At 47.6% G+C, this 25,073-nt stretch overlaps 1 protein-coding gene across 1 annotated transcript in view; it reads left to right on the top strand.

Moving 5' to 3' along the window:
• The window catches only part of ERI3 (ERI1 exoribonuclease family member 3), a 130,074-nt gene that overhangs the window by 49,018 nt on the left and 55,983 nt on the right, over positions 1-25,073 (top strand). Inside the window, exon 6 of the mRNA XM_082286756.1 lies at positions 2,524-2,596. Within this exon, the coding sequence (XP_082142882.1) occupies positions 2,524-2,596 (73 nt within the window). The remainder of the gene's footprint in view (positions 1-2,523; positions 2,597-25,073) is intronic.

Genomic DNA, 25,073 nt, shown 5'->3' with positions numbered 1-25,073 from the left:
GGGTGAAAATAGAACCAGGCTGTCCAGTTTGCTGGGCCTTTTGGTCCCACAGGGATGGCAGTGCTTTAGATGTCATTCATTGCACTGGGTGGTTTGCTGTCAATTCCTGTGGCTAACAAGAACAATGCTGCACTCACTTCATCTGGGCCCTATCCAGATGTAAGGTGAATTGATAATTTTTCCTCTAACTGGAGCTAGGCTGAGACCTGTATTAACTCCTCTTGGGTTAGGAGGAGAAACTAATTTTTTCTAACATACCTCTTGCTAACTTCTGTCATCATCCTGTCTAGCTAAATGTGAGCAATCTGAAAGAGGTTGGCCTAATCAAGTGCCTATATTTAGACCAGTTATTTGTTTTAGATGGTTCCTTTTCTTGTGATCTTTCTTGATCTGGGCACCAGCAAAAAGCAGCTTTCCTGGAGAAAGAGCTTTCTCAGCATGCTGATTGGGGCTGGTTGGGTCTGTTTGACTAAGGGATGTCATGGACATCTGTGTAATGACTGTAAAATGCATGGGCCAGGCTGCTGTTTGTGTGGCAGCTGTGCAGTTGTGAGGAGTGACTCCAGGTGCTTTATTTCGGCATAGTGGCATCAGATGAGCTGTGCCCAGGAATGGGACTGTGCTGTCAGCTTGCACTGCTTGCACTGCACACTGCCATGGCTCGTTCTCTTGACAGCCTTCCTGCTTTCAAAGAACTTCCTCTGGACATACTTATTCAAATGTGTTTGTATGACTTAAATTATTGGTCCTAAATCATCACACGTGCATCTTCTCAGGACCAGGCATTTGACTTTGGCACAGGAAATCTATTCCTTTCTTAGCCTAAGCAGGGCAAAGGTGGTACACAGGTGGGTCCCGGTGTGTGCTGGCTCTGTTGGCCACATACTCCCAGGAGATTCCTCTGGATATGATTCCCAGCTTCCTTCCTTTGCTTCGCATAGAAATGGAGGAGTCACCAAGACCAGACTGCTCTGGTACTGCACTACCCTGAGTCTCACATTATCTGCAAGTGCATTATCTGTGTTGCTCCTTCATCTCCTTACTTGGGGAAATGTCTGGAAAGATGCTTTCCCATTCACCAAAGGAATTGGAGCTGGGCTGAGCACTCAAGTACTGCCTGGGATGCTGATGGTGCACCTTGGGGTGTTTACCTTGTATCCAGAGTTTGTTCCTATATTTCAGTCTCGAGTTTGCAGTCTAGTCTGGACTATTCACTCTTTCCTCCTTGGAGAGCAGGAGAGGGCTTTGCACTGGACATGGTAGTGGTCTGTGTTCAGATATTTGAGCAGCTGCTGCCGACACTCGTAGCTCTTCCTCCTCCCCTGCAATCTCCTCCTACAACCCCCATATGCTTGAGGAATTTGGGAGATTACCCACCTCTCTCTGTTTGCAAAAGCCGATTTCTAGGGTTGTGACTTTTAACATGCACAAACAGCTCTAATTTAGTCATTTATTTAGTTGACATATTTATTTGGGATGTTCCTTTGCTTCACTTAAAGATCCCATGACCAGTGCCCCAGGCATGCTCGGCAGTATGTGAATGAACAAGATCCATCAATTACTCTTGATCAGATCAAAGTGGCCAGAGAAAACTCACATAACTCATGCCCCTGCACAGGCTTGGCTGGAGCCACACTGTTTGCGACTCAGCATTCCCCAGCTGAGGGGCACATCCTTGCTCCCCTGCAAACTCACTGGGATCGGCACAGTGTGGGAAAAGCAGCTTTCCTGAGGTGCTGCTGTCACTTCAGGCAATCTGCCTCCCTTACCGGTGCAGTTTTGTTTTCAGCCCTATTCCATCGGCTTGCTGTAGGAAGGGAAAGGATAAATATGTGTGCTCACAGCTCTGGCTGCTGTGCTCACATCCCTGGCTGCTGTGCCAGGGATGTATCTCCCTAGTGAGATGCACTGTGCAGCAACTTGTATCTTCAGAGTTGTGTCTGCTCTCTTCCTCCTGTTTCCAAGCACCTGCTTGGAAAACAGCCTCTGCTTTCTTAGCCCTACAGCACTGCTACCCAAAAAATGAATGTTTTGATGCCTCCTTCCCTCCTTCATGTCTCTTTTGATGTTTTAACCATAAAGGCCAAATGGAGAAGCACCAGGGCATGACAGGTAAATTGTCAGTCCTTCTGTCTGCCCTGTAAGCTGCTGGCAGAGCAGGATGGTTTTGCAGGGATTTGTGATGGGTTTGCTTAGCCAAAAACAGCCTGGATACTCCAGTCATCTTTGTGTGTTAGCCAGCGTGGAGAAGAGCTGAGTGCTGCACTTGTACACAACTGCTGTTCAAAATGTTTAGTCTAAAAGGTTTCAGCAGCCTGGATGTGGCTGGATGTATAAAAGTCTTAAGCCAAGCTTTACTCTCATGAGATTTTTTTGCCAAGAGCTGTGGTGTTTCTGATGTGCAGCATGATGTTACAGCAGACTCAGTCTTTTCCATCTCTGAACGAAATGCACTTAAGAAAACAGAGTTTGTGTTGTCAAGACACTGATTGAATCAAACTTGCTCTCTCTTCTCTCTTATAGGTTACCAGGACAATGCCAGTACTTAGGGCTGCCGGTTGCTGATTACTTCAAACAGTGGATTAATCTGAAAAAGGTACTTCTGTGCAAACTGCCACAGTCCCTGTCTCCCTGTCTCCCTCCTCCCCTTGTCCTTCACTTTTCCTCTTTAAGGGGGTGTCTAATAACTACTGCTGTTTTGCATTGAAATGAGTTATTTTCTCAGAAGCTGGGCTGAGCGAGTCCTCCAGCTCCCTATTGTATCTCCTCTAATAGAGTCTTACTATACTTGATGGGATGTGTTCTGCAGCTGGGGAGAATCCCATTGTGGCAGGCACAGTGCGATGCCTCTGCATAATATTGGGACACTGTGAGACCTCTTTTCAGTGAAGGTTGTGTTGTCACCAGTACTGCTGACTCTGTTTTGTTTTGCAGCCATATAAGGCTCCTAGGAGCATGGTTCCCATCAGATGAAATTCCGGTTAATAAATGTGGAAATACTCCAATGTAAAAATCAGCATTTCTCTTTGTGGTGTGGGGAAAGGGAGCTGTCTCAGCAGCACATCCACCTAAGAGATCAGTGATCACTTTGCTAAGCACAATGCCTTGGACTCAGTACTGTCTGGTGCCTTGTCTTTTGCTCCACACCTTCCCTGGGTGGTTAAGGAGCAGCATGCTGTGCATCCACAAGGACTCCTGGCACAGCTGTTCCATCTACACAGAAAAACATGGTGATGCCGTAAGTCACAAACCAAAGTGAGAAGAAAAGAACAAATGTGATTACAAGCAGTAGCAGGGTGAGGGAGGAGGTTGCAGTCTGTGCACAAGAGAAATTGGGGTGGCTGTCCTGGTTAAACCTTCAGATGAGTAAGATTCCCTCCTTGTATCCAATTTAGTGCTTTATTTGGGTTTCTATGCCTTTTCCTGGTAATTAGGGGGCTCAGGAAGCAGAATTTGCTTATAAACAGCTCGTTGTTCTTGTGGTCTTTTCTTTTGTTCTTTTATTTATTTATTGTTTTAAATGGAAGCATGAGTGACAGGCTGAGCGGCCGCAGAAGGACAATTTGCATGATCTGTTCCGTCAAATAGGGTAGAACATGAACTTAACAAGGGATGCTGGCAGCACATTCCTGGCTGAACTTGTCAAAGGGTCTTGTATTTCCCTGCTGTCAGAGCAAATCTTTTGGCTGATTGCTGGTCCTTGGTAAATGAAATCTGAAAGCACATTGGGGCATTCTGCAGTTCAGTGACCATTAATGATCGCCATTTGAAGTTCACTAAACTTCCGGTGAATGGATAGCAGCTATATAACCAGCAGGTTGATGGCTGCAGAATAATAATACTCAAAAAAAAAAATCCCTGTGTACTGTGATGTTTGCTAAGAAGTAGGTTGATCCATCCATGCTCCTCCTTTGGGCCGCAGGATGAATGACTTATGGCTCTTTCCCATAGTTCAAGGCTCCTGGATTTAGTGTGTTAGGAGCTGGGATTCATCATTATGTAGATGTCCAGGCAAGTGTCTCTTCTTCAAGATGACCGTTCATGTATTGCATGTCAGCAAATATTGTGATACTAAGCTGAGGGCTGCTGAGCATCCATGAAGTCCCAAGCACAGAGCTAAATGCAGGAGCAGGAGGGAAGTTGGTGCAATGAAATGTTCCCCTACCCAGCTCCCTGAAAGGGTCACATGTTGAGCGTGTAGGATGGGGGCACGTGGGTTGGGTTGTCCTCCTCTGCAGATGTGTTACTGGAAAGTAAAGTTTCAACCTCCTTCAGATCGTGCAGGAATGTGAGAGAGAAATGCTGATCTTCTTCCAACCCCTCTAGTCCCTTAAAAACAATGAAGTTTTTTCTGAGACTTTAATACCTGACACCCTCTGACACAGAATGGTTCCAGGGACCCTGCGTCCCTCTGGGAAGTGACCCATGTTGCAGAGGGGAGCAGAGACCTCTCCTGTCCCTGGGACTTGCTCTTACCCCAGGGTGCTGATCTTTCTATGCCACACACTGCTTTCAGGTGCTTGTGGGGCAACTGCCTGTGTGTTTTCACAAGAGAGGATTTCCAGCCTAGATAACTGGTTCTGTCCAAGCAGACGGACCCAGCGGAGACTCAGTCTCTATTGACTGAGCTCCCAGTGTAAAACAGGTAAGATGATAAGAGTGGACAGGTAACAACTTCTCCCCCCCCACACACCCCATTCTTTCCTGCATAGCTCAGGTGGCCCCTTTTCCCCTCCCTCTAGCACATTTCTGACCTAGAAATACTGCCTAGGCTGAGTCTGCCTCTGACCTGATCCATGAAGTAAGTGAAGGTGTTGTGGGGTGGGTGGGGCTTGGAGTGTGAAACTGTTGATTTTTAGGTCATGGATAATGCAGAGACTTGAATGTTTCAGATCTCAAGAAAACAGGCACATGGGACAGAGAGCAGTTTCCTGCAGGATGGCCCACTTGCACCTGCTGTACCTCCTTTGAGTCTCTGCTTATGAGCAGTGATAACAAGAGGACCCTTCTGAATTAGGGAGCTCCTGCTACAACTACCAGGCAATGCTGAAGGAGGATTACACACAGACAAGTTTGTGTATCTATGTGTAGCAACAAAATACGTTCCAGATTCCCTCTGCCCCTGCACACACAGCTTCAGGTCCTCTTTGTCTCTGTTTTGTGTCATTTTAAAAAACAGTCCTTGTCTGGACTCCCTCTGCCAGAGCGTGGAATGCTCCAGAGCTCAGCAGATCTTCCCACAGTGATGAGAGAGTCTTTCTCAGTTCATTTCCCAATAAACTTCCTTTTCACTGCTGTGCTGCAGGAGCAGTTGAGGTGAGAACCTTGTGCCTGCAGGCAGCTTTCACAATTTCCAAGACCTCCCTCTCAGGCAAGCTGGAGACAGGAAGTGCCCCCGGTAGCTGCCATGCTTGTTTTGCCTCAGGCAAACCTTGTTGGATTGATCTGGCCGTTCAGGTGGTAGTGAGCTCCACATCTGACTGCTGCAATGGTGGCCACTGTGTCTTGGGATCTGTAATAAAGCCTTCTGTGGAGGAGAGAGTGGGGGAAGAAAGCTGCCTATGCACTTGACCATGTTTGCTGAAGTTTTACCTTGCCCTGTGCCCCCCCAGCCTGCTAATGCATCCCTTCCATCAAGCCTGATCGGTGTTTGCTGACATTTTTAATGTCACTGAGCGATCTTGTATCTCTAGTGAACTGTCAGTGTGAGCTGACTCGGGGCAGAGAGTTTATCATGTTCTTCACTTCGATTAGCTCAGCCTTATGGGAGGGCAGCAGAAAGCAGAGGAAGCTTTCTTTGAATGCTGCAACATTTCAGATATCCCCCTAAACCATCTCAATAGAGAGCCACCATCCCATCTGCCAGTTCTCCTTAGGTACCTGTCATGTCGATCTTCAGAGGCCCCGTGGGTTAAGGCTGAGGTGCAGAACCTGAGCTACATCACTGGAGCTGGGTGCTCAGGGTGGAAATAACAGAGAGTGCTTCATGTCAGGAGAGAGGGACAACAGTGGAGTAGTATGTGCAGAATGCAGGAGGCCATGGGTCAAGATTTATGCAAAAAGGAAAGCTCCTGCAGCTAGCAAGCTGCAACCAAGCTGCTGCCTTGAGAGTATCCTCAGGTAGCCTGGGTAAATCCATTACTGCTTATTCTAACACAAGGATCAGCTCTCATTTGTGCTTCCTGTGCTCTTTCAGGAGCCTCTGTGGTTTGTTTTCCAGGTCCCACTTGAGTTAGCAGCATGGTTGGTCCTGTGATGAATCCTCACCCCAGGGGCTGGAACCAGTGGTGTGTTAGGCTGAGGACACAGTGCCTGCAATCACAGGCTGTCCAAGAGCCTGGGAATGGGAAAGCCAGCAGGCAGTAGGAGTTGCCAGCACCACTGGGCTGGGAGCACATCACTGAAGGGAGAGTGGTTTGATGGAGGGAGGGGGTGGAAGAAGAGGGGTGAAGATAGATTTTCTTACAATGAGCTTGTGCAAGAAGAACGTTAGAAGGATGATGAGGGTATCAAAATGGCCAGACCAAAGATGTAACCCAGATTATCTTTATGCCAGAGACCAGTAGCCAATGCTCACAGGTCTAACAGGGAGAGCATGGCTCGAGTCAGCTTTCTCTGATTCCCAGCAACTGTCTCCTCAAGAGCTGAGAGCTGTCCCTGGACCACTGTATCTAGCACCCACTGTTTTTACCATGTCTACCAGAAACTTGTACACCCTTTTCTGAATCTGCTCATGCTTTCAGTTTCTACAGCATCCTGCAGCAATGATTTTTGCTATTTAATGATGTATCAGTTATCCTCTATGTACTCTTAAGTTGTATGAAGATGCAGGTCCCTTTGTTTCTTTTCAGCCTATTGTCAGATCATATTCTCCGGCGTAGGTATTGTATTGTGTGAAAGAAAATGTGTTTCTAGTTCTTCTTCATCGTGCTATTCTTGATTTGAGACTTTGGTCATATTCTTGCTCAATTGTCTTTTCCACCACAGCAAAACTTGTTGGAGGGCTGGCAGAAAGGCACTTGTGGGCTCTGTGACTCTAGAACTGGCTGTGGAAGTTATTCTTAACATGTGTACACTATCCTGATCTTCCATTTATTCTCTGGATGTTTTGCATTTAAAAGATAAGAGGAGTGTTTTATGTATCCACTAAGGGTTTGTTTTCTTCCTTGTTTTTCAAATTATATGTATCTTTTTTTTTTTTTTTTTTTTAAAGAAGACAATCTTCATACCCATCACAGAACTGTCCCTTTCTCTGCACAGCTACCCTGGCATCTTTGACCATCTTTGATTTCTGTTCAGAGGGTGCAGCATGTCTTTAGATACAGTAATAGTGGTTGCTTTAGGAGTGACAGAAAACTGGTCTTGGTTTGACATCCTGAAATTCATGAGAGTTTTTATGAAAAGCAAGAGTTGAATGATGTGTGTGAAGGAATGCAACTTTCCTTCTCTGGGCATGATGAAACAGAGTTGACAGAGCCTTGGGGAGCACAACGTGACCATGCTGGGGTGCTATGGCTGTACACAGAGCTGGCCTTTTCCAGGGTCAGCCTTTATTGATCTGTAGATATTCCTGTTTGGAAGCAAACTGTTAATAAACATGCACAAATGTTTTAAGGTCACCTACTTGCATTGTGAAATCTGCAGAGGAAACATGTAATAGGATATTTTTGTTAATATTTGGCTACTAGAAATAAACACATCTTAAACAAACAAAGATTTGCTAACAGCTTTCTGTTTCTCCTCTGAATTAACAATTCCTTCTGCCTTTGGAATGGGAGGAGGGGCTCTGAGTACTTCTCAGGCACTTGGTGCTGAAGTGTCTTGAGTGCTTTGGATGAAGATCATTGAAAAGGGTGAGAAATGGTTTATGTGTTAACCCGTATACCTGGAAGTTGCTTTTTTGAAGTCTAACTTCTTAAGGACTCACAGTGATTGTTATCAATTTCCTGTGTATTGAGTTACTGGTTGCAGGGAATATAAAATGCCTGGTAAGGTTAGAAGTGCCAGAGGAGGAGTCCTCAGGCAAAGTACTTCATGGCCAGAGCATCAAGCACATGAATAAATGTTACCTCCTAACTGCAAAGAACTGTGCCCAGGGCTTTGCTGGTTTGCAGCATGGATGCCAGTTCTGAGACCCTGGCATACCTTTCTTCAGTGGAGCCTGGGCTTGCTTGGCTCCTCACCCCATTGGTGAAGCTCTTGGCTTTGGAAAGTCTCAGAGGGCAGAAATTGGAGAGGTTGTGAAAGGAAACACAAGGAGAAATATGACTCTGGCACTCAGGGGAGTTAGGGTATCTCTTTCAGGGAGATGAGGAAAGGAAAGTGTCTGTGGAATGGCATTGGTTCATAGTTGGAAGGAAATGGAAGGAATTGCTTATAACAGCAAAATGACTGTGTTTAATAAATACTTTTCTCCGTATATACAGAAAGGCAGAGGTTGCCATGTTGCTGAGCAAGAGGTTTGCTGTTACAACAGAGTTTTCTGATAAAGTCAAGTGGTGAATTGGTTGGCATTTTGCATAGCTGGTTTACAGGAGTTTTAAAGAGCTGGCTGAGATGCCCTGGACTATTAATAAGTCTTTGAACAAGGGGGAAGTTCTAGAGGACTGGAAGAAAGCTAATGTTGTACCAGTAATTTAGAAGGGCAAATGGGATGACCGATGAAGTAATTATAGCCCTATCATCTTGACATTAATTCTGGGCAAAGTAATGAAAAGCCAGATATCATAGTTGATTAATAAAGAATGAAAAGAGGATAATATAATGCCAATCAATGTGGATTTATGGAAACTAGGTCTTTTTCAAACTAACTTGATATTTTTTTTATGAGAATACATGTTTGGTTGATAAAGGTAACCATGTCAATGTAATATACTTCTGGAAGGCATTTGACTTGGTACCTTATGACATTTTGATTAAGAAACAAGAGTGATACAAAATCAACATGGCACACATTACATTGATTAAGAAAGAGCAAACTGACAGCTCCTAGCATTTAATTGTAAATGGATAATCATCATGGAGTGCATATCTTCCTAGTGGGGTCCCACAGGGATCTATTTCTCAGACCTCTTGTATTTAACACTTTTGTCAATGCCCTGAAAGAAAACATAAAAATCATTTTCGGTAACGTGCAGGTACTGCATCCAGAAGGCAGCTGTTGTTGGATTTATACACAGGCAATGGTGAGGAGGAGCAGAGGGGCTGGATCATTTCTTTCTTTGGGTCTGGTTTGACCAGTATGGGATATTGGGTCCCATCTGCATCAGAAATCTGGAAACTTGAAGACTGGATGAGAACTGCAAGACCAAAGGAGCACTCTCCATGCAGTAACAACCCTGGGAGCCATTTAGGGTACCAGGGAAGGGTAGTTGTCAAGTATCTAAAGACGTGGCAAGAGGTTCCTTCACAGAAGCAGACAAAAGCATAAGCAGTTCCAGTTCCTGGAAGCCAAAGCAAGGTCATTCAGGCGCAGATCTTTACAGTGTGGGGTAATTAACCATTGGAACAACTTACCGAGGGCTGTGGTGGATTATCCAGCCCAGGAGGGAAGGGTTTTTTCCTAAAAACATCAGCTCTGGTTCAGACAGGAATTTGGGGCAGTGCTGTGGCCTTTGCAGGTAAGGCCAGCCAATCATGGCTGTCTCTTCTATCGTGATGATCTTTGCCCATCGGTCTTGCACAGCTCTGGCTGCTCCGTTCCCTTGCAGTGAGAGCACTCTGGAGGGCTCCTGGCTTGGGACGTGCTGGCTTCCAGACAGCACGCACATCACGAGTCTGGGAACGGAGGGGGAAGCATCCTGGGGAATGCGGCACCTCTGGCACGGGCAGAGGAGCCCTCCTTCTCCGGGGCTGGAGCACAGCAGCCATCCATGACTTCTCCTTTAAATCTGTCGTGCAGCTGTCTGAACTCTGAAATTTCTTTCACTCTCTCCCTTGCCTTGTTAACATGTGTTGCCTTTGGGGTAATCAGGGAAAAAATATTATGTCCTTTTACAATTACCGGGTTTTGGAATATTAAAATGTCTCTCTGCATCGGCAGTGTTATTTTGATTGGTATTCTAACCTTTGACTAGCCCATAAAGCGAGCCGCTCTTCAAGCCAATATTGCAGGACTGAAATTTAATTCCGAAATGATTCCAGATAATAGGGAGACAGATAATATATGCATGAAGGATATTATGTTTGGACTAAATGCAGCAGGGCCAGGGCTTGGGAGTTGAATAATAGCCCAGAGTGAGTTATAATCTGTGGGACAGAAATACCTTACTGTCAGGGCCAAGAGAGGAACTCTTAAATCAAAGGGAGGGAGATGAGGAGGGAGTTGAGGATAGTCATCTCAACGAGAAAGGGCATCGAGGAGAGGCCTTAAAGGAGCAGCCCTTTCTGTCCTTCTGCAGAGCAAGTTGTCCTTCCTTTCTTACTTAATAAGGAGTGCTAAGTAAAAATGTACTTCCAAGGAAAACCAATAGACAGGGGATTCTGGAAGTTTTTGGCAGTCTTTTCCCTTTTGTCTTCCTGGATTCATTAGAAGGTGGTACAGGATGGGTTGGTGCCTCAGTTTCCCTACAAGTTGTAACCACATAGACCAAGGGGTTGTTGTAGTGGGTTTGCAATACATGCTAAGGTAGAGTGCTCACGTAATACAGAGTAACCAGCAGGGTTGATTTTGACATCCTCTTCCACATAAAACAAAGAAAGCACAGGCACGGCGTGTGGTCTGCGTGGACAGTAGCTGTTGTTCATGGCTCTTCCCCAGACTTTCTCAGCCTGGGACTCACTGTCAGGCAAGGCTGTCTCCGTCCCTCAGAGCTGCTGCCTAAGCTGGTGACTGGAGACACAGAGTAGGAGTATCTTCTGTGACAGCAGAGGTACAAATTCAGTGACTTTTAAACATTGCAGGCTTTAAGAAACAACACCTCCCTCTGGGCTCTCTGTACCAGGGAAGGGAATTTGAGGTTTTTGCTATTTATTCCTCTACAAGTGGCACTTTGTGCTTTGTCAGCAGCTTCCAAGCATGATGGGAGTAGTCAGAAGGATACTTTCCACTCTGCAGTACCTCAGTCCTATAACTTAACCTGCTGGGCAAGGTGTTGGGAGCTTTCTGTAGCTAGACTTTGCAGAGCATTGCAGGTGACCATGCTGCCAGCTGTCCTGGGAGGAGGGGAACTGAGCAGTCAGAGATGGAGAATGATGTCTGCTGCTGGGTGACACAAACCCATGTCGATATAACAGGCTTTGGCTCAGTGGCACGAGCTTATAGTTTCAAAGTAATGATCCCAGCCTCACATTTCATTTCCTTTCCTTGCAGTCTCAGGAGCTGGTCTTGCTACAGCTGAGAGGGGCTCTAGATGCAGCCTGGAGGCTTCACTGGTTTTAGATGACTTGAACGATAACATACATGCCCATCTCAGGAGGGCAGATATAAGCAGTGTCCATTTTTGCCTAAATCAAATGATTTTGTGTTTCTCTCTCCTTTGGTTTTTGGTTTTGGGGTTTTTTTTTGTAAATTACATCATCAAAACACAGAAGCAGTTTTCTGTGGAACTTGTGTCTGTACAAATTGTTTGGAGAGACAGGAAAGATGTGATCCCCTGAGGGTTAATGTAAGTTACATGGAAGCCACTTGGAGCTACTCCAGGGTAAAGGGTACGCATGAGTATTTTGGTCCTATTTACAACAAGCTCTTCCTGGAACTTCCTTCCATCCTTCTGTCCTTCTTGTAGCTATGCTGCATGTGTTCTCATGGCATCTCACACACAGGTTAACTTCTTTACCATCAGGGGTGCTCTTACATTCTCTTTTGCTAATACATGCTAAAATGTGCTAGGTGCATGTTAAAGTTAACCTCTTTTCCTAGGCAGGGTGTTTTGCAGCCTGGTCTTAGACTTTGGAACAAATGAATTTCACATAACTGCATTTGGGGAGGACCTGGCACAGGTGGAAAAACCCAGAGAGGAACAGAGGAAGGGTCAGAGAACTGGAAGACATGATCTCCAAAGGAAGATTGAGGGATTTAGAGGACAAAGCCTCCAGCTGCGCCAGGGGATGTTTAAGTTGGACATTAGGAAGAATTTCTTCACAGAAAGGGTGATTAGATATTAGAATGGGCTGCCCAGGGAGGTGGTGGAGTCACCATCCCTGGAAGTGTTTGAGGGAAAGACTGGATTTGGCACTCAGTGCCATGGTCTAGTTGACAAGGTGGTGTTAGGTCATAGGTTAGACTTGATGATCCCAGAGGTCTTTTCCAACCTGATTGCTTCTGTGATCTGGGATATTCAGCCTAGAGAAGACTAAGCACAAATCATTTTTGAGGAATGAAAGTGCTCAGTTTCTGGCTGGTAGTGGTGTATGGCTCTCAATCACATCCTTACATGCTGCAAGGAGATCAGTAAACAGTCTCCATGGAAAAGGGCAGGAATATGGGACCTCTAGTTCTTGGGAGTTCAAAAGAATGTGGTGGGGATGGTTTGGGTGGAGCTGGTCCTGCCTAGAAGCAGACAGTTGGTAATCACTTCTCCCCTCCTGCTTGCCCTGTGTGCTATGATACTTCCTTTGCCCTTGCATTTGGACGCGGGCTGTCTGCATTCCTTGGGACGCATCACTGAAACTCAGAGTACATGAGCAGGGAAAGAAGGGGTATTTCCCTTGGGTGCCATGTACAGTCTCCACTCCCCTCCTGATGCTGTCTGCCCAGATCCTAGATGTTTGAGCTGGGAAAATACCAAGGCAGACTTTATTACTTGGCAGTGCCTTTGGGCTTCAGTAAGAACCAGGGCCTCCTGTAGCCACATGTGATACAGAGGGCTCTCAGGTAAGGTCGGAAGGTATTGATTCAAGAGAAACTGAGGAGCACAATTATGTTCCTTGGCCCCATGCAGCCTGCAGCTATTGGACAAAGCAGAGAGTAGAATTTGTTGCCTTTGAGCTTTTTTTAACCAGAGCAAAAGATTTGCCTTTTAGGTGAAATTCTGAGCAGTGGTTTGCTGAGCACACTGCAGTGGTCGCTTTACTGAAAGCATCCTTGTCTATGCAAATGGTTGGAGGCAGGTTGGCATTTCTACACACATTGTTTTAGCTGCAGGCAAAAGGCAGAAAGGCAGCTGCTCAGACCTTGCGTGCTGCTCTTCCTGCTGAGTGCCATATTGCTCGGCTGCACCTCACTGTGCCTGTGTTCCCCATATTGGGGGATTTGAACATCTGTCCCCTGCACCGAGGAGCCTCCTGGTTTCCATCTGGCTCTGTGTGTGCTGCTGCTGAGGTTAAGCCTACTGCTCAGACCTTTGTTCCATGGGTCTGGTTGCTGCTTGCAGGTTGAGGAAGGAGCCATGCTGACACTCCTGGTCCTGCCTCTTTATGGGGGTGTGTGCTGTAGGTGCCAAAGTTTTAGAAAGAGCTTGCACCCAGACTTGGTGCCCTTAGCATGGCAGGCCAGGAGCAAGCCAGGGGAACCACAAGAATGGTCCAAATTAGGCCTTTGTGAGCTGGATGTCAGTCTGGCACAGGTCTGGCATTTCACCTGCACGCAGGACTGCAGCTGTGCCTACAGGGCATTGGTGCTGTTGGCAGAAACTGGGGCCTCCAGCCTCACCTGCCTGTTTATGTGAAGCTGTGGAGCATCCTGCATTTCCCTGTGTCTCAAGTACTGAGGTCTGCCAGAGAAGCTGGAACCTTCTGCAAGCCCTGGTATTGCGAGAGGGAAGCTGACCCCAGGCCTAACACAGCTCCGTGCAGTCGATACCAGAGCAAGGCTGGAGGAGAAGGGATTAGAGGCAGGGCATGTTTTACAATAATCCTACAACGTGTGCTGCATTCCAGGCCAGGAGGAGCTGGGAGTTGAAGGCACAATGCATGAAAGATGGCCTTTCCTATAGTCCCATGGGAAAGGCAAGGGACAGAGCATCCCTGCATCCCAGCCTTTCATCTGGAGCTTTACTTGAGTACCAGCACAGCTGCCTAGTGCCTGGGAAAGGAGCTGGTTTTCTCTGTATTTGAAAGACAAGAGCTCCATGTAGGAGCATGAAAATAGACTTGTGCAGTTCTCTGGGAGGGTGTGATGGGCTATCAGATTTTCTGACTGGGGATTAAAACATTAACTGGTTAACATAACTACAAAAGGGAGAGTGATTGACTGCTTGCCATCACCACCAGCAACAGGAGGCTGGTTTATGGTAGCCATTGGCTTACCTGTAAGTGGGAAGAACAGAACTTTTTTTTTGTTTGAGGTGTTCCTAGTGCCCTGTGTTGTGTACGTTGCACTGTCCTACTGAAAGGGTTGGGGCTTTGCTACTGGTCTCTTGGCTGGGAAAGTGTTGGTGTGCAGCCTCTGCCCCATTGCACAGAAGCATAGCAGGGCTTGGCTTTGGCTTCTCATGGGCTCAGTATAAAGCAGCCAGAGATGGTGAGCAGGGAGATGGGAGATACAGTAGTGGAATTTGTATATTAATAACTTGCAGTACTTCACACTCATTAAATTAATTAATTAAATCCCTCAGAACCCCAAGGCTACTAAGCAAGTTGATTTCAGAGTTAGGATTAAAAGTCTCCTGTCACCCTTCCCCCATGCTGGCTTCTGGCTTCATTCTGGCTTTTGCTCTTTCCACTTGCAGGTTTCCTTGCTTGAACTCTGCCTGCAACCCAAGGATTGAATCTGTCAAAGTGGCTTTTCTAAGAACTGGCTGAAAAGTCTACAGATATGGTCTCCTTTTATTTAGAAAAAACCCATCTTTTGCCCTTGTCTGGGCATAAACTTCTCTTATTTTGTGGCCTGCTGGGGAGGGCAGCTCTCATCACTGAAGCATGAGCCCAGCCAGGGTCTATCCCACAGTGACTGGTTTTCCCAGTTGCCTGGGCACTGCTACAAACCAGGACCATCTTCTCCTTGGGTGCTCTGACATGAGTGTTGCTGCCACCTTTATAGGGCATCAAAGCTCCTGAGCAAATGGCCATTCCCAAGCTTTCCCAGTACGCATCAAGTTCTCAGCAGTCCCTTCTGGGTGTCAGTAGGTATGGTGGGGCAAGATGCTTTTATTTACAGACAAACATGCACCTTTCCTTCCTTGTGTTCAATGTTGTGTTGCAAAAGCTCGTAATCATGTTGTTTGATGTTTTCCTGGGCATCCTATCCACAGGTGAACGTGTAGGTCTCACTCATGGCTGGTGGATCAGCTCCACCCACCCCACCTTTCTTTGAGCCAGGACACTGGCATTTCAGTGCTGCACTCAAAATACCTTAAAGCAAATTACTTCCATTAAGCCATGCAGGATGGAGTGTAGCTGAGCTGTTGTCTCTCTTCCAAGCATTGGTTGACATCCCTGATGGGTTTTAGTGGTGTGGAGATGAAACCTCAGTGTGCTGTTCTACCAGTGCTCCTCTTGCATGCATCCTGCAGATGCATTTTTAAACAAACTGTAGACATTTAGTGTATGGTTTGGTGCCAATTTCAGGAAAGCTTGTTCTCTCTGCTCTCCCAGTGTGGTAACCTCTGTCAGCCCAGCCCTGATTGATGCTGTTAACATTTGAGAGATCATTTGGGATCTCCGTCTTGGCTGCGCTCCTCACTCAGGGAAGGGCTGTCCTATGTGGACGCCTGCAGCTGCCAGAGGAGTGTGCTTGCAGCCTGACAGTACGTTTTGGAGGAGGCAGGTCTACCAGGACTAAGGGTAGCACAAAACTTTCAAAGAGCTAATTGCTAGCCTCCAGCAGGTCCACACTGGGCCTTTATTTCTGTAGGTGAGGGTCTTTCAGCCTTCCTGGGACATTCATTCTGTTCTTGCCTTTTGGCACCATGGTTTTGGCCACTGCAGTGGAGGGGTGTCCCCATGCCTCTCCTCAGCCCCTTCCAGGTACTGGAGCTGGTCTTGGCGGAGCTGCCAAACCAGAAACAGCTCTGAGTCTCTCCTGTGTTTTGGGTCTCCCTTTGGCATTGTACCACGTATGTTTTGCCCACGTGGAGCTAGTTCTGCTGCACCATTCCTTCCCCTGGGGGGACAGTCTGTGTTGATCAGGAGGTGACTGATCCTCTATTGGTGCTCTGCCACACGCAGTTTCCAGCTACCTCCCAGGAGCTGCACACGGACTGTCTGCTCTAAGCAGTGGAGCTGCATGGTCATTCCTCTTGGTGCAGGAGAGTTCCAGTGATTCCTTGCTCAGCCTTCCCCGTGGGGCCCAGCTAAATCCAGCTGCAAGAATGGGGCTGACGTGCTGTGGGGATAGGGGCTCTGACAGATCCAGGAGACAGTGAAGCCATGTGACTGAATACCAGACTGTGTTTGCTCTGCCTAATTATCAAAAGTATGAGTTTGTTCTGCTAGGTGCACATTATGCCTTTATTGTGGTGTAATTATGCCAGCTGCCTATGTTTAGTGTCATAAAAAGGAATAAAATGCCCATTACCCGCCTAAAGAATTCTTCTTGTGGGTTTTTTTTATTTTTATTGCTCTGGAGTACACAGTGGGGATATCTTTGATCGGCAATTCTCCATGCAAAATAGCTAGTGAAATACTGTGCCTTTCAGAGAGCTCCTCCAGCCAGCAGCCTGCAAAGGCAGCTGGCCCACGAGCCTCACCTGGCGCTGCCTCTGTTGCTTTCTGCCAGCCTGATCTGGTGGTCAAGATGGTGAAGCCACCATAATGCCTTCCTCTGCAGGAGCTCGACTGCTTTCCAGCAGCATTTTCCTGCTGCCATCCAGGTCCCAAAGCTCCCTACTGTCAAATCAGCACCCGAGAGGTGCAGGATGTTTCCCAAGCCTGGGAAAAGATGCAGCCTCTCTACCTGCTGACCTACTCAGGAAGACACAATGGTGCCTGGGTCTGGCCGAGGTACTTTTTGGGCAGAATGCTGTGTTAAGGAGTCCCATGCCATGGGGAAGCACTTAAGGTTGTCGAGGAAGCAGCCCAGAGAGATGTGTGGGTGGGAGCCACGTGCTCCTTTGCCCTGCCTCATCTGGAAACACAAGCCGTGTAGTGAACCTGCTAACGGCCTAGTGGTGCTCTCACAAGAGCAGGGATACCAAGCCTTATCCCCCAGCCAGCCCACAGCCCCTGCAATTGGGTTTTGGCTGCTTTGAGGTTTCCTGTGGTGTCTAAATATCTGAGGCCATGTTTCTGTGGTGCTGAGAGATGCCTCGAAGGAGCCATGTCCTCCAAGAGCTGAGGTTCTGCGCAAACATCAATTACTGAAACACATACCCTGCCAGGGAACAGCAGCGGGGGGCTTGCTTTGTGTGTGTAAATCCTAGGGGCATTTTGGTGATGTTAAGTCATTTCTGATGGAAAAAAAAATAAAGAAAGCCCCATATCCAAATTCCACATCTTCAGAGGTTTTTAAAGGCTGCCTCTCTGCCTTTCCTTCTAGTGTTTCAGTCTCTAATTGGAAACTGACTTTATTAGCCTCATTAGGAGTGGTTAGTGCTGGCTATAGATAGCTCTTAAATATCTGGTTTCAGTGGATGTTAAATCTGTTGGGTTAGTTGGCTTATTTTTCAACTCAATGTTTCAGCAGGTCCCTGATCCCCCAGCCCAGCTGTGCCACCAGTGCCTCGCACAATGTCCCTTTTAATTCCCTCCGCTTATTTTTTACGTCAGGTGTTCCTTGAAGTGGCCTTCACAGCTCTCCACCCTTTCAGCCGACGACTACGTCAGGGGAAGATGGACTTGTGCCTCCCCGCAGCTTCATTGCATATGCACACGCTGTCTGCCCCGGCGGCACGATTGCCTTGGTGAAGAATCCAAGGGGCTGCTGATAGCAATCATTGATTAAGAGGGTAATTGTCCTGAAAATTCAGATTGATCAAAAGGCAGAAATGATAACTTGTGTAACTGTGTTTAAAACCACGTCCTGTCAATAGGGGAGACTGAGACGTGGCGAGCAGAAAGCAGGGAGAATTGGATGTGTGAGCGGGTGAGTGTGCCTGTGGTTCAGGGAGGAGGGGGAGCCATTCTTCCTTGGGGTCCATGGCAGGATGTTTCTTGTCACTGACGCTGGGCTATTGGAGATTCAATCACTTTTATCTTCCCCTCTCTCTCAATCCAAATGCCTTTTCATATTAGAAAATTAGAATCAGCTCTGCTCATGCAAGATTTATTAGCTCTGCTGAGCAATACCACAGAAGAGTAAATGATGTCGCATTTCAGGGGCTTTTTACACATTATGACCAAACTTGCAACTTCTTAAGTATTTTTCCATTGAGCCACTGCAAAATGTTAAAGGGATGGGGAGACAAACTTTTCTCTGGAAATAGTTCTGCACCAGTTCAGATGTCTTTTCTTTATTATCAGAATGATTGGATTTGGATTCTAATACAGATCTTTTCTTTGGGCTTAGTTTCTGTTCTTATTGCTCTGGAAATCAAACTCTGAGAATTGAGCCTGTTTATTGCATTTTTTTCTTGGGTCCCTTTGTAGAAACTCTTTTTGGTGCTCAAATGGGTGTCTTTGGAGCTCTGCTGCTACCTGGAACTCATTTACATCTGAAGAAGGCAAATCTCGTTTCCTGCTCACTTTTTTTCCATTGTGTTTTGCACTGGGTGGCTTCTTTTTTAAATGCCTTTTGACCTTGTGCTCTACACAGCTCGTGTTTTGCGTAGTGATGGTCCTTTGGTCTTCAGGTAGTAGATGTTAAAGCTCTTTAAAGACATGAATGAATTTAGGCTCATACCACTCAATAGATGTTATTGTGGGGATACTGAGGCATGGGGGATTGGATGATTTTCCTGTGAATCCATATCAGAGACTGAACAGAAATTAGGTCTCATCTCTCTTGCCTCTGGACTTCAGCCACAAGGCTTGTTCGTGAGGCTTTTCACTTTCAAATTGCTTTGCAGGCATTAAATCCATGCAGCATCCTCATGGGCTGGCACACAGGAGGGTCACTCAGCTGCAAGAGTCAGAACGACCAGTTGCTGGGAACCTCTGCCTGAGCTGCTGTTCAGTTTTTCTCCCCATCTCAAAAATTAAAGCATTTGAGATACACAGTATTCCACTGATGCTACACAAATCCCTGCTGCTCTGCAGCATTCCACCCCTCTCACAATGGGCATTTTGTATGTAGCCCCTACACAAAAATGGCTGTTGTCAAGGTAAACACCATTTTTCTGCTAGATCTGGTTTGGAATATTCTCAAAAGGGAGCAAATTTTTCTCCAGCCATCATTATTTAGGAAAGTAGACAGCACCACACAGGGATACTGATGCCATTGCTCAGTGTGTCACACCAAAACCAGCATTAAACAACAGAAGCTGGAACCAAGCTGTGGAAGGGAATAGTTCATTCATAGCTTCATCTGCTGTCATTATAGTGTGGTAGAGCCCAGCACCTGCAGCTGAGCTTCTGCCAGTCTTTTGTCTATTTGGATCTGCCTTTTTCTTGTGGCTGAGCTGCTGGGAGGATTGCAGTGCAGACAGGGTGGAGGAGAGGTTTGGGCAGCCTCATGGTTAAGGCTCCAAATGCTCAGTGGCATCCTCTGCTTGGCAGGTGTAAAGGGACTTCATTAACAGGCAGTACTAATTACATTTAAAATAACACCATACTTGGACCTGTCCAAGTGCCAGCCTAACTTGGTACAAAGTTTTGCCATTCATCTTATCAAAAGACATTTCTGAAGAGCTGCTTAGAACTGTGTGTGTCTGGCAGGGAGGTTTCTCATCAAGTGTCGGTGCTTGGGAGGCAGATACACTTGACAGGCAGAAGGACTTGACTTTTTCCCCTTCCGTGTACAAGCACTATGTATTATTCAAGGTCTTCTTAAGTCAATGCTGGGTTATTAATCGGTCGTTTCTCTGCATGTTAAATTTGCCTACTAATTTCAAGGCTGTAGAAGAGGACTGTGGGTATGAGATTGCACAGTATTTTCTTTCCCTCTGTGAATCTCTGAATACCCATGTGTGCAATCTGGGGCTGCTGCATCCCCTTGCCTTGAGTTCAGATGACATAGTGCTGCCTGCACAGCAGCTGCATGGGGAGGTGAGGTCCAGGTTACTGACTTAATGTTCCCGTTTCCAGATAGTCACTGATGGTGGGGGGAGCCCGGGCAGTGCCAGGGCAATAAAAGCCTTGTTGAACCTTGAGGGACCAAGCAAGACCCCCATAAGCCACCTCCTAAGGACTAGGGATGCTACAGTCTCCGTTGTCACTCTGGTGTGGTGTCCAGGTGTGGGGCAGGCATTGTACACAGCCCAGGAGGCGTTTGATCCATGACATAGATGCTATCAGTTTTTCCACCTCCCCTTGGCTCCCGCTCCGTTTGCAGACTGATGTAATGAGTTATTTGCAGCTGGTTTGGAGACAGACTCTTGTGTTGGGACTCTCCCTCCCCTGTCCCCCAGCCAGACTTCCATGCTCTGGCCTCCTCTCCCTCCATGAGCTCTGGCAGTGCTGCCTGTGGTAGGCAAGGCACGTGGGCCAGTAGCGCCTGCACGTTCCAGGAATCACGTCAGCTGTCATTACTTACATTACCTTGATTGGGAACAGTCAGTTATGTCACCGTTCATCATCATGTCTCTCCCAGGAGGCGCTGAGGAAGGAGGAGAGGAGCAGGAATTATAAAGAGCTTCTGCGGTGCTCTGCCAATCCCACTGCTCCGTTGGCCGAACATCCGTCATCAGGCAGCTTGAAGAGAAGGTGCTTTGTCTGATGGATCTTCCCATTGTAGCTCCACAGGGAGGAGCCTTCTGCAACACCAGGACTGCCCCATGGGAAGAGCACTGGGGACTCTTACGGAATTTAGCATGAAGGGGATAATGCTGCTGCCTGGGAAGCTGTGGGGTATCACAGTAGAGCCTACTGGGCAGCTGGGGCCACGGGATGGGCTCTCCTGGCTGAGGGCTGCTTTGAGCCAGGCAGAGTTACCAAAACTGTCTCCAGTCCAAATGAGTTAGAGCCCGGACTTGGATGTTGTCCCCAAGTGTGACTGTGGAGGATTCGTGCCCATGTCTCAGGCAGGAGTTCATCCTCTCTTTGGCCAGGAGCTCCAAATTCCCTGGATGAGAGTGAGATCTGGCTTTTGATGAAGGAAACTTCTTATTTCTAATGGACAATTATCTGGAAAGTTTCCAATCCTCTGCCCCAATTGATTTGGGAATTTGACTCCATTTCCAGCACTGAGTCTCTTTGACTCTGGTCCCCCTGGAAGACTGGGGGACAGCATGTGGCGGTAGCTGTGTCCATCTCTGGTGGCAGAGCCCATGGTGCCATATGTGGTGAGGAGGACACTTTGTCTGTCCAGCAGTCTCCTGTGAATAAATTTTTGACTGAACTCGGGGTGGGTTGGAGAGGGTAAGAAGAAACAGGAGCTCTGTGTCTGTAGCCAGGAGGTGCTCCAGGGCTGTTAATGCCAGGTTCCCCAAGGCTTGTGTGACAGGGTAGTCAAGGATGAAAGCAGGAAAGGTTCAAGAAGCACATGCAGCCCAGTAGAACACACTGGGAGGTGGGGAAGGCAATAGTGCCTGCCTCCTCGAGTTTCATGCTATGTGTATTGGTCCTGGGACTGTGACTTTGGGAGAAATGCTATCTGTCAAGCACAGTGCTCACATTTTAACTTCTTTTAACTGGGCAGAGAGCAAGGGTGGTTTGGCAACAGCTGGACCTCAGTGAGTCCCAGTATGTGGGTATTCAAGCCACTGAAGGGGAGCAAAGCCAGGACAGGAGAGGTCTGCACCCAGGGTCCAGAGTGGGGAAGGAAAAGAACTTCTGTGGTTCTGTATGTTGCTCCTTGGAGCAGCTCTGTCACAGGCAAGAAGGTTGTTCAAAGGGAGATCTTAAAACACATGGAGGAACTGGCTGGCACCAGCAGTGGCACATGGGTGCTTCACAGGGTGTGTGTGTGGGTAGGTCATGGCTGGCTGAAGCAGCCTGGTCTCAGCCTGTGCAAGGCATCTTGTGCAAGTATAGCCAGCAAGGTCTGAGCTGTGATCCATCCTGTAATTTAAAGAACTTGCACTATAGAGAAGTGATGCTTTCTGTGTGCCAGGGGCATCACTGCAGTTACTCTTAGCTGAGTTCGACGAGCTCTTGCTGTCCCCAGCTTTACGTGTAGGTGTTGTCATGCTGGATGGCCCAGGTGCATGGAGTTTGCTAGGCAAAGAAGAGATTGAAAAGGGTACATGAAGCAGAGGAAAGTTGTTCTTGAGGAAAGGTGGGTTGCCATGGTGGGTGGATAGCTACTGAAGTGAGTAAATACTTGCTATAAACATGTTCAGAGCATCTCTGTGTGAAGAACCCAGCACAGCTTTTCTGAGTGAATAGAAAGAGAGCCCGGGTTCAGTTCATATGTCTGTTTTCATTTCTTTTCTTCTTCTGGTCAACTGTGGCTGTAGATAAGAGTTTTCTATTTGAAGTTCAGAAGGGAGGGGAAACCCATTGTTAGAAGGGGAGACATTTTTTTTGCTTGATATCTATCTCCAGCGACACAGCGGAGAAGGAAAAGATTTGCTATGATAAAGGTAGGTTTAAGGAGAGGAAAAAAAAAAGGCACATTGAGTGTTGCTTTTCTCTGTACTTCAAAGCCTGGAGTAATATGGAGCAGTACAAAAGAAGAGAGAAAAAAAAAAACAACCTAGCCCAGCCTCTGCACGGGGGCTGAAAGTGCCATAATAGAGCACCATCCTGGCCAGAAATCCAGAGCTCTGCCTGAGCTGTTCATCTGGGCTTGGCATGGTGGTGTTCATAATGCACAGCACCTGCCAGGAGTCCGCAGGGATGGGCTGCAAGGGGGGGTGGGTGCTCCTTGTGGGGAAAGCAGAGGAAATGTTTTGCAGGTGTGCATCCTATGGAAGGACTGAACCAAGGGAAGTCACTCACTGGAAAGAAAATCAGGCAAATGTGGAAGCAGTATGGGAAAAATGTGCCAATAAACATTTAATTATTAAAATAACTTGGAGAGTGTATGGAGTGTTCAATACAGCGTGGCAGTGTGAAAAAGCTGAACAGCACAGCTCTGGTGAAGGCTGTGGGTGGGAAATAGCTAAACATCCCTGTCCATGTGCCTCAGGGCCAGTCGGGTTGGCTTTCTGGGGTCCTGGGCTGTAGGATCAGCATTTCCCAGGGCTCAGTTGATTCTGAACAAGTAAGAGCAGAGGAGTGCTGGGATGGGGTACCTGTGAGTGCCACTCCCTTGCTTGGAGCAGGCATAAGCATACAGGGAGACTGCAGCTCCACAGTCATCAGTGGGACTCCAGTGGCCTAAATGTGGGTTTGGGCTGGGCAAGACAGGCAGGGATAGGAGCTCCCTCCCAGGGGACAAGGCAGGGGACAGAGAAGTGCAGCCTGGGGAGCTGGGGCTTGTGACACCCCCACTGAAGTTCTGCTCTGTTCGTGCAGGCATCCCCTTTCTTCTGGCCCTCCAGCCAGACTGATGGCGTGATGCTCTACGTCTGCTCTGCTGTCCTCATGGTTTTGGTCTTCATCCTCACCCCAAGTTCGATGCATGGTTCTGGCTTCTGGGACAGCCCTTGTTGTGTCAGCCAGTTGCTGCTCTGCCAGCCTGTTTTGGGCTTGCTGAGCTGCTGGGACAGCCCTGGAGCAGACACCATCCGAGGCCTCCTGTTCCCCTCCAAGAAGCTGGTGCCTTAAGCAAAGGAGAGAGCAAACGTCTGCTGGAGGCTTTGCCTCTGTGGGAGTCTGGGGAGGAGCAGGACAAGAAACCAACAAACTCATTTTCAGAGCTGACCTGAGCGGAGGTTGGAAGTGAAAAGATTTCCAGCAAACCTGGGCTGGTCAGGGTTGCTAACGAGCCTTTCCTTTGAGCAATGTTTTACATTCTTCAAGGATGGCAGGGTGCTCTTGGGGAGAATCTGCTGAAGTAAATGGCAGAGTCAAGTGTGCCGGCTCCTTTCTTTCCCTTTTCTTTTCCCTTTTTTTTTCCTTTCCCCTTTCTTGGTTCTCTTTATTATGTGGAGTTGCTCTGGCTTTCTCTCACTTCTGTTTCTCCTTTTGTTCTCTCTTTGTCTATTTATCACACTGTGAAGGTTGAAAGAGATGTTATTAATCTGGGAGAATGAAGGCAGGATTAGTGGTATGAATCGGATTTTGAGAGCTGTAATGATGGAAAGACTCGCTCTGCTGGCGGGCTGCGTGAGTTTGATAAATGGGGAGCACTCCAAACTGACTCGCGCCTTCCTCCGCACTGCTCGCTTTGCCCGCTGGGGCGTGCCATGCTCTCAGATCTGCCAGCCATCCCACACCGCTCCTACCTGAACCAGAGCAAAAAGCCAAGGGTAAATCAGAGACAAATATCTCCCATTGCACTTAAAGAGATCATTTCTTTCAACATCTTTTTCAAACAGAGTCCTGTCAAGTTCTTGGACAGCCTTGTGTGGAGGTAGGATCCTTCCTTGGAGTGTGGCTCGGAGCCATGGCCATGCATTATTGTCTCCTGCCGTGGCTTTGCGGAGAGCAGTGAGGAGTTAGTGTGGCTGCAGCAGAGCTCCCATCCTGCAAGGCACAAAGAAACAGGATCATCTCCGTAGGGCTGCACCCTACCATGTTTGCCTCCTGAGAACTGCACCGGGCTTCAAAGCCCTTCTGGAGCTGGAAGAAAGCAGGGGGTATTTCATCAAAAGTTGCTTTGGGGTCTTTGCCCTGAAATCTCCTGAGTGAGGGATTCTCCCCTTGCATAACATGAGCCAAGTTCCCTGTTATCAACCTTGTGATGGGGCAAAGCAGGCTCTGGGAACAGCCACAGAGAGTAACAGCCCCCAGCTACGGGCCAAAACAGGACTCTCTGGACAGCATCTTTAGTGAGTAAGGTTCTTTCCTCGGATCACCCATCACTGCATACTCACCCACTTGAACCCTTTCTCATCCCCACCTTTGGGTATGTGGTGGCCCACATTGCACCCTGCAGAGCCAGAAAAGCTAGGGACAAACTCACAGGTGCAGGTTATGTTGCACTTTGAAGCCAGGATAGAGCTCACTGAAGTTATGCCACTAGGCATTCATATGGGGGGACTGTGCCCTTGTCCCAGGATCCTTCATGGGAGCCCTTACTCCACCCTCTACTGTGGCCTCTGTGGACATTTTGGGCTTGCTGCTTGGTCATGGCTGGGCTTGGGTCTTGTGGTAACACCCGAGACGAT

Source organism: Coloeus monedula (assembly GCF_965178545.1).
Source record: "Coloeus monedula genome assembly, chromosome: 9".
NCBI lineage: Eukaryota > Metazoa > Chordata > Aves > Passeriformes > Corvidae > Coloeus > Coloeus monedula.
Note: the sequence above shows the minus strand (reverse complement) of the source record. Positions and strands in the feature narration are given on the sequence as shown.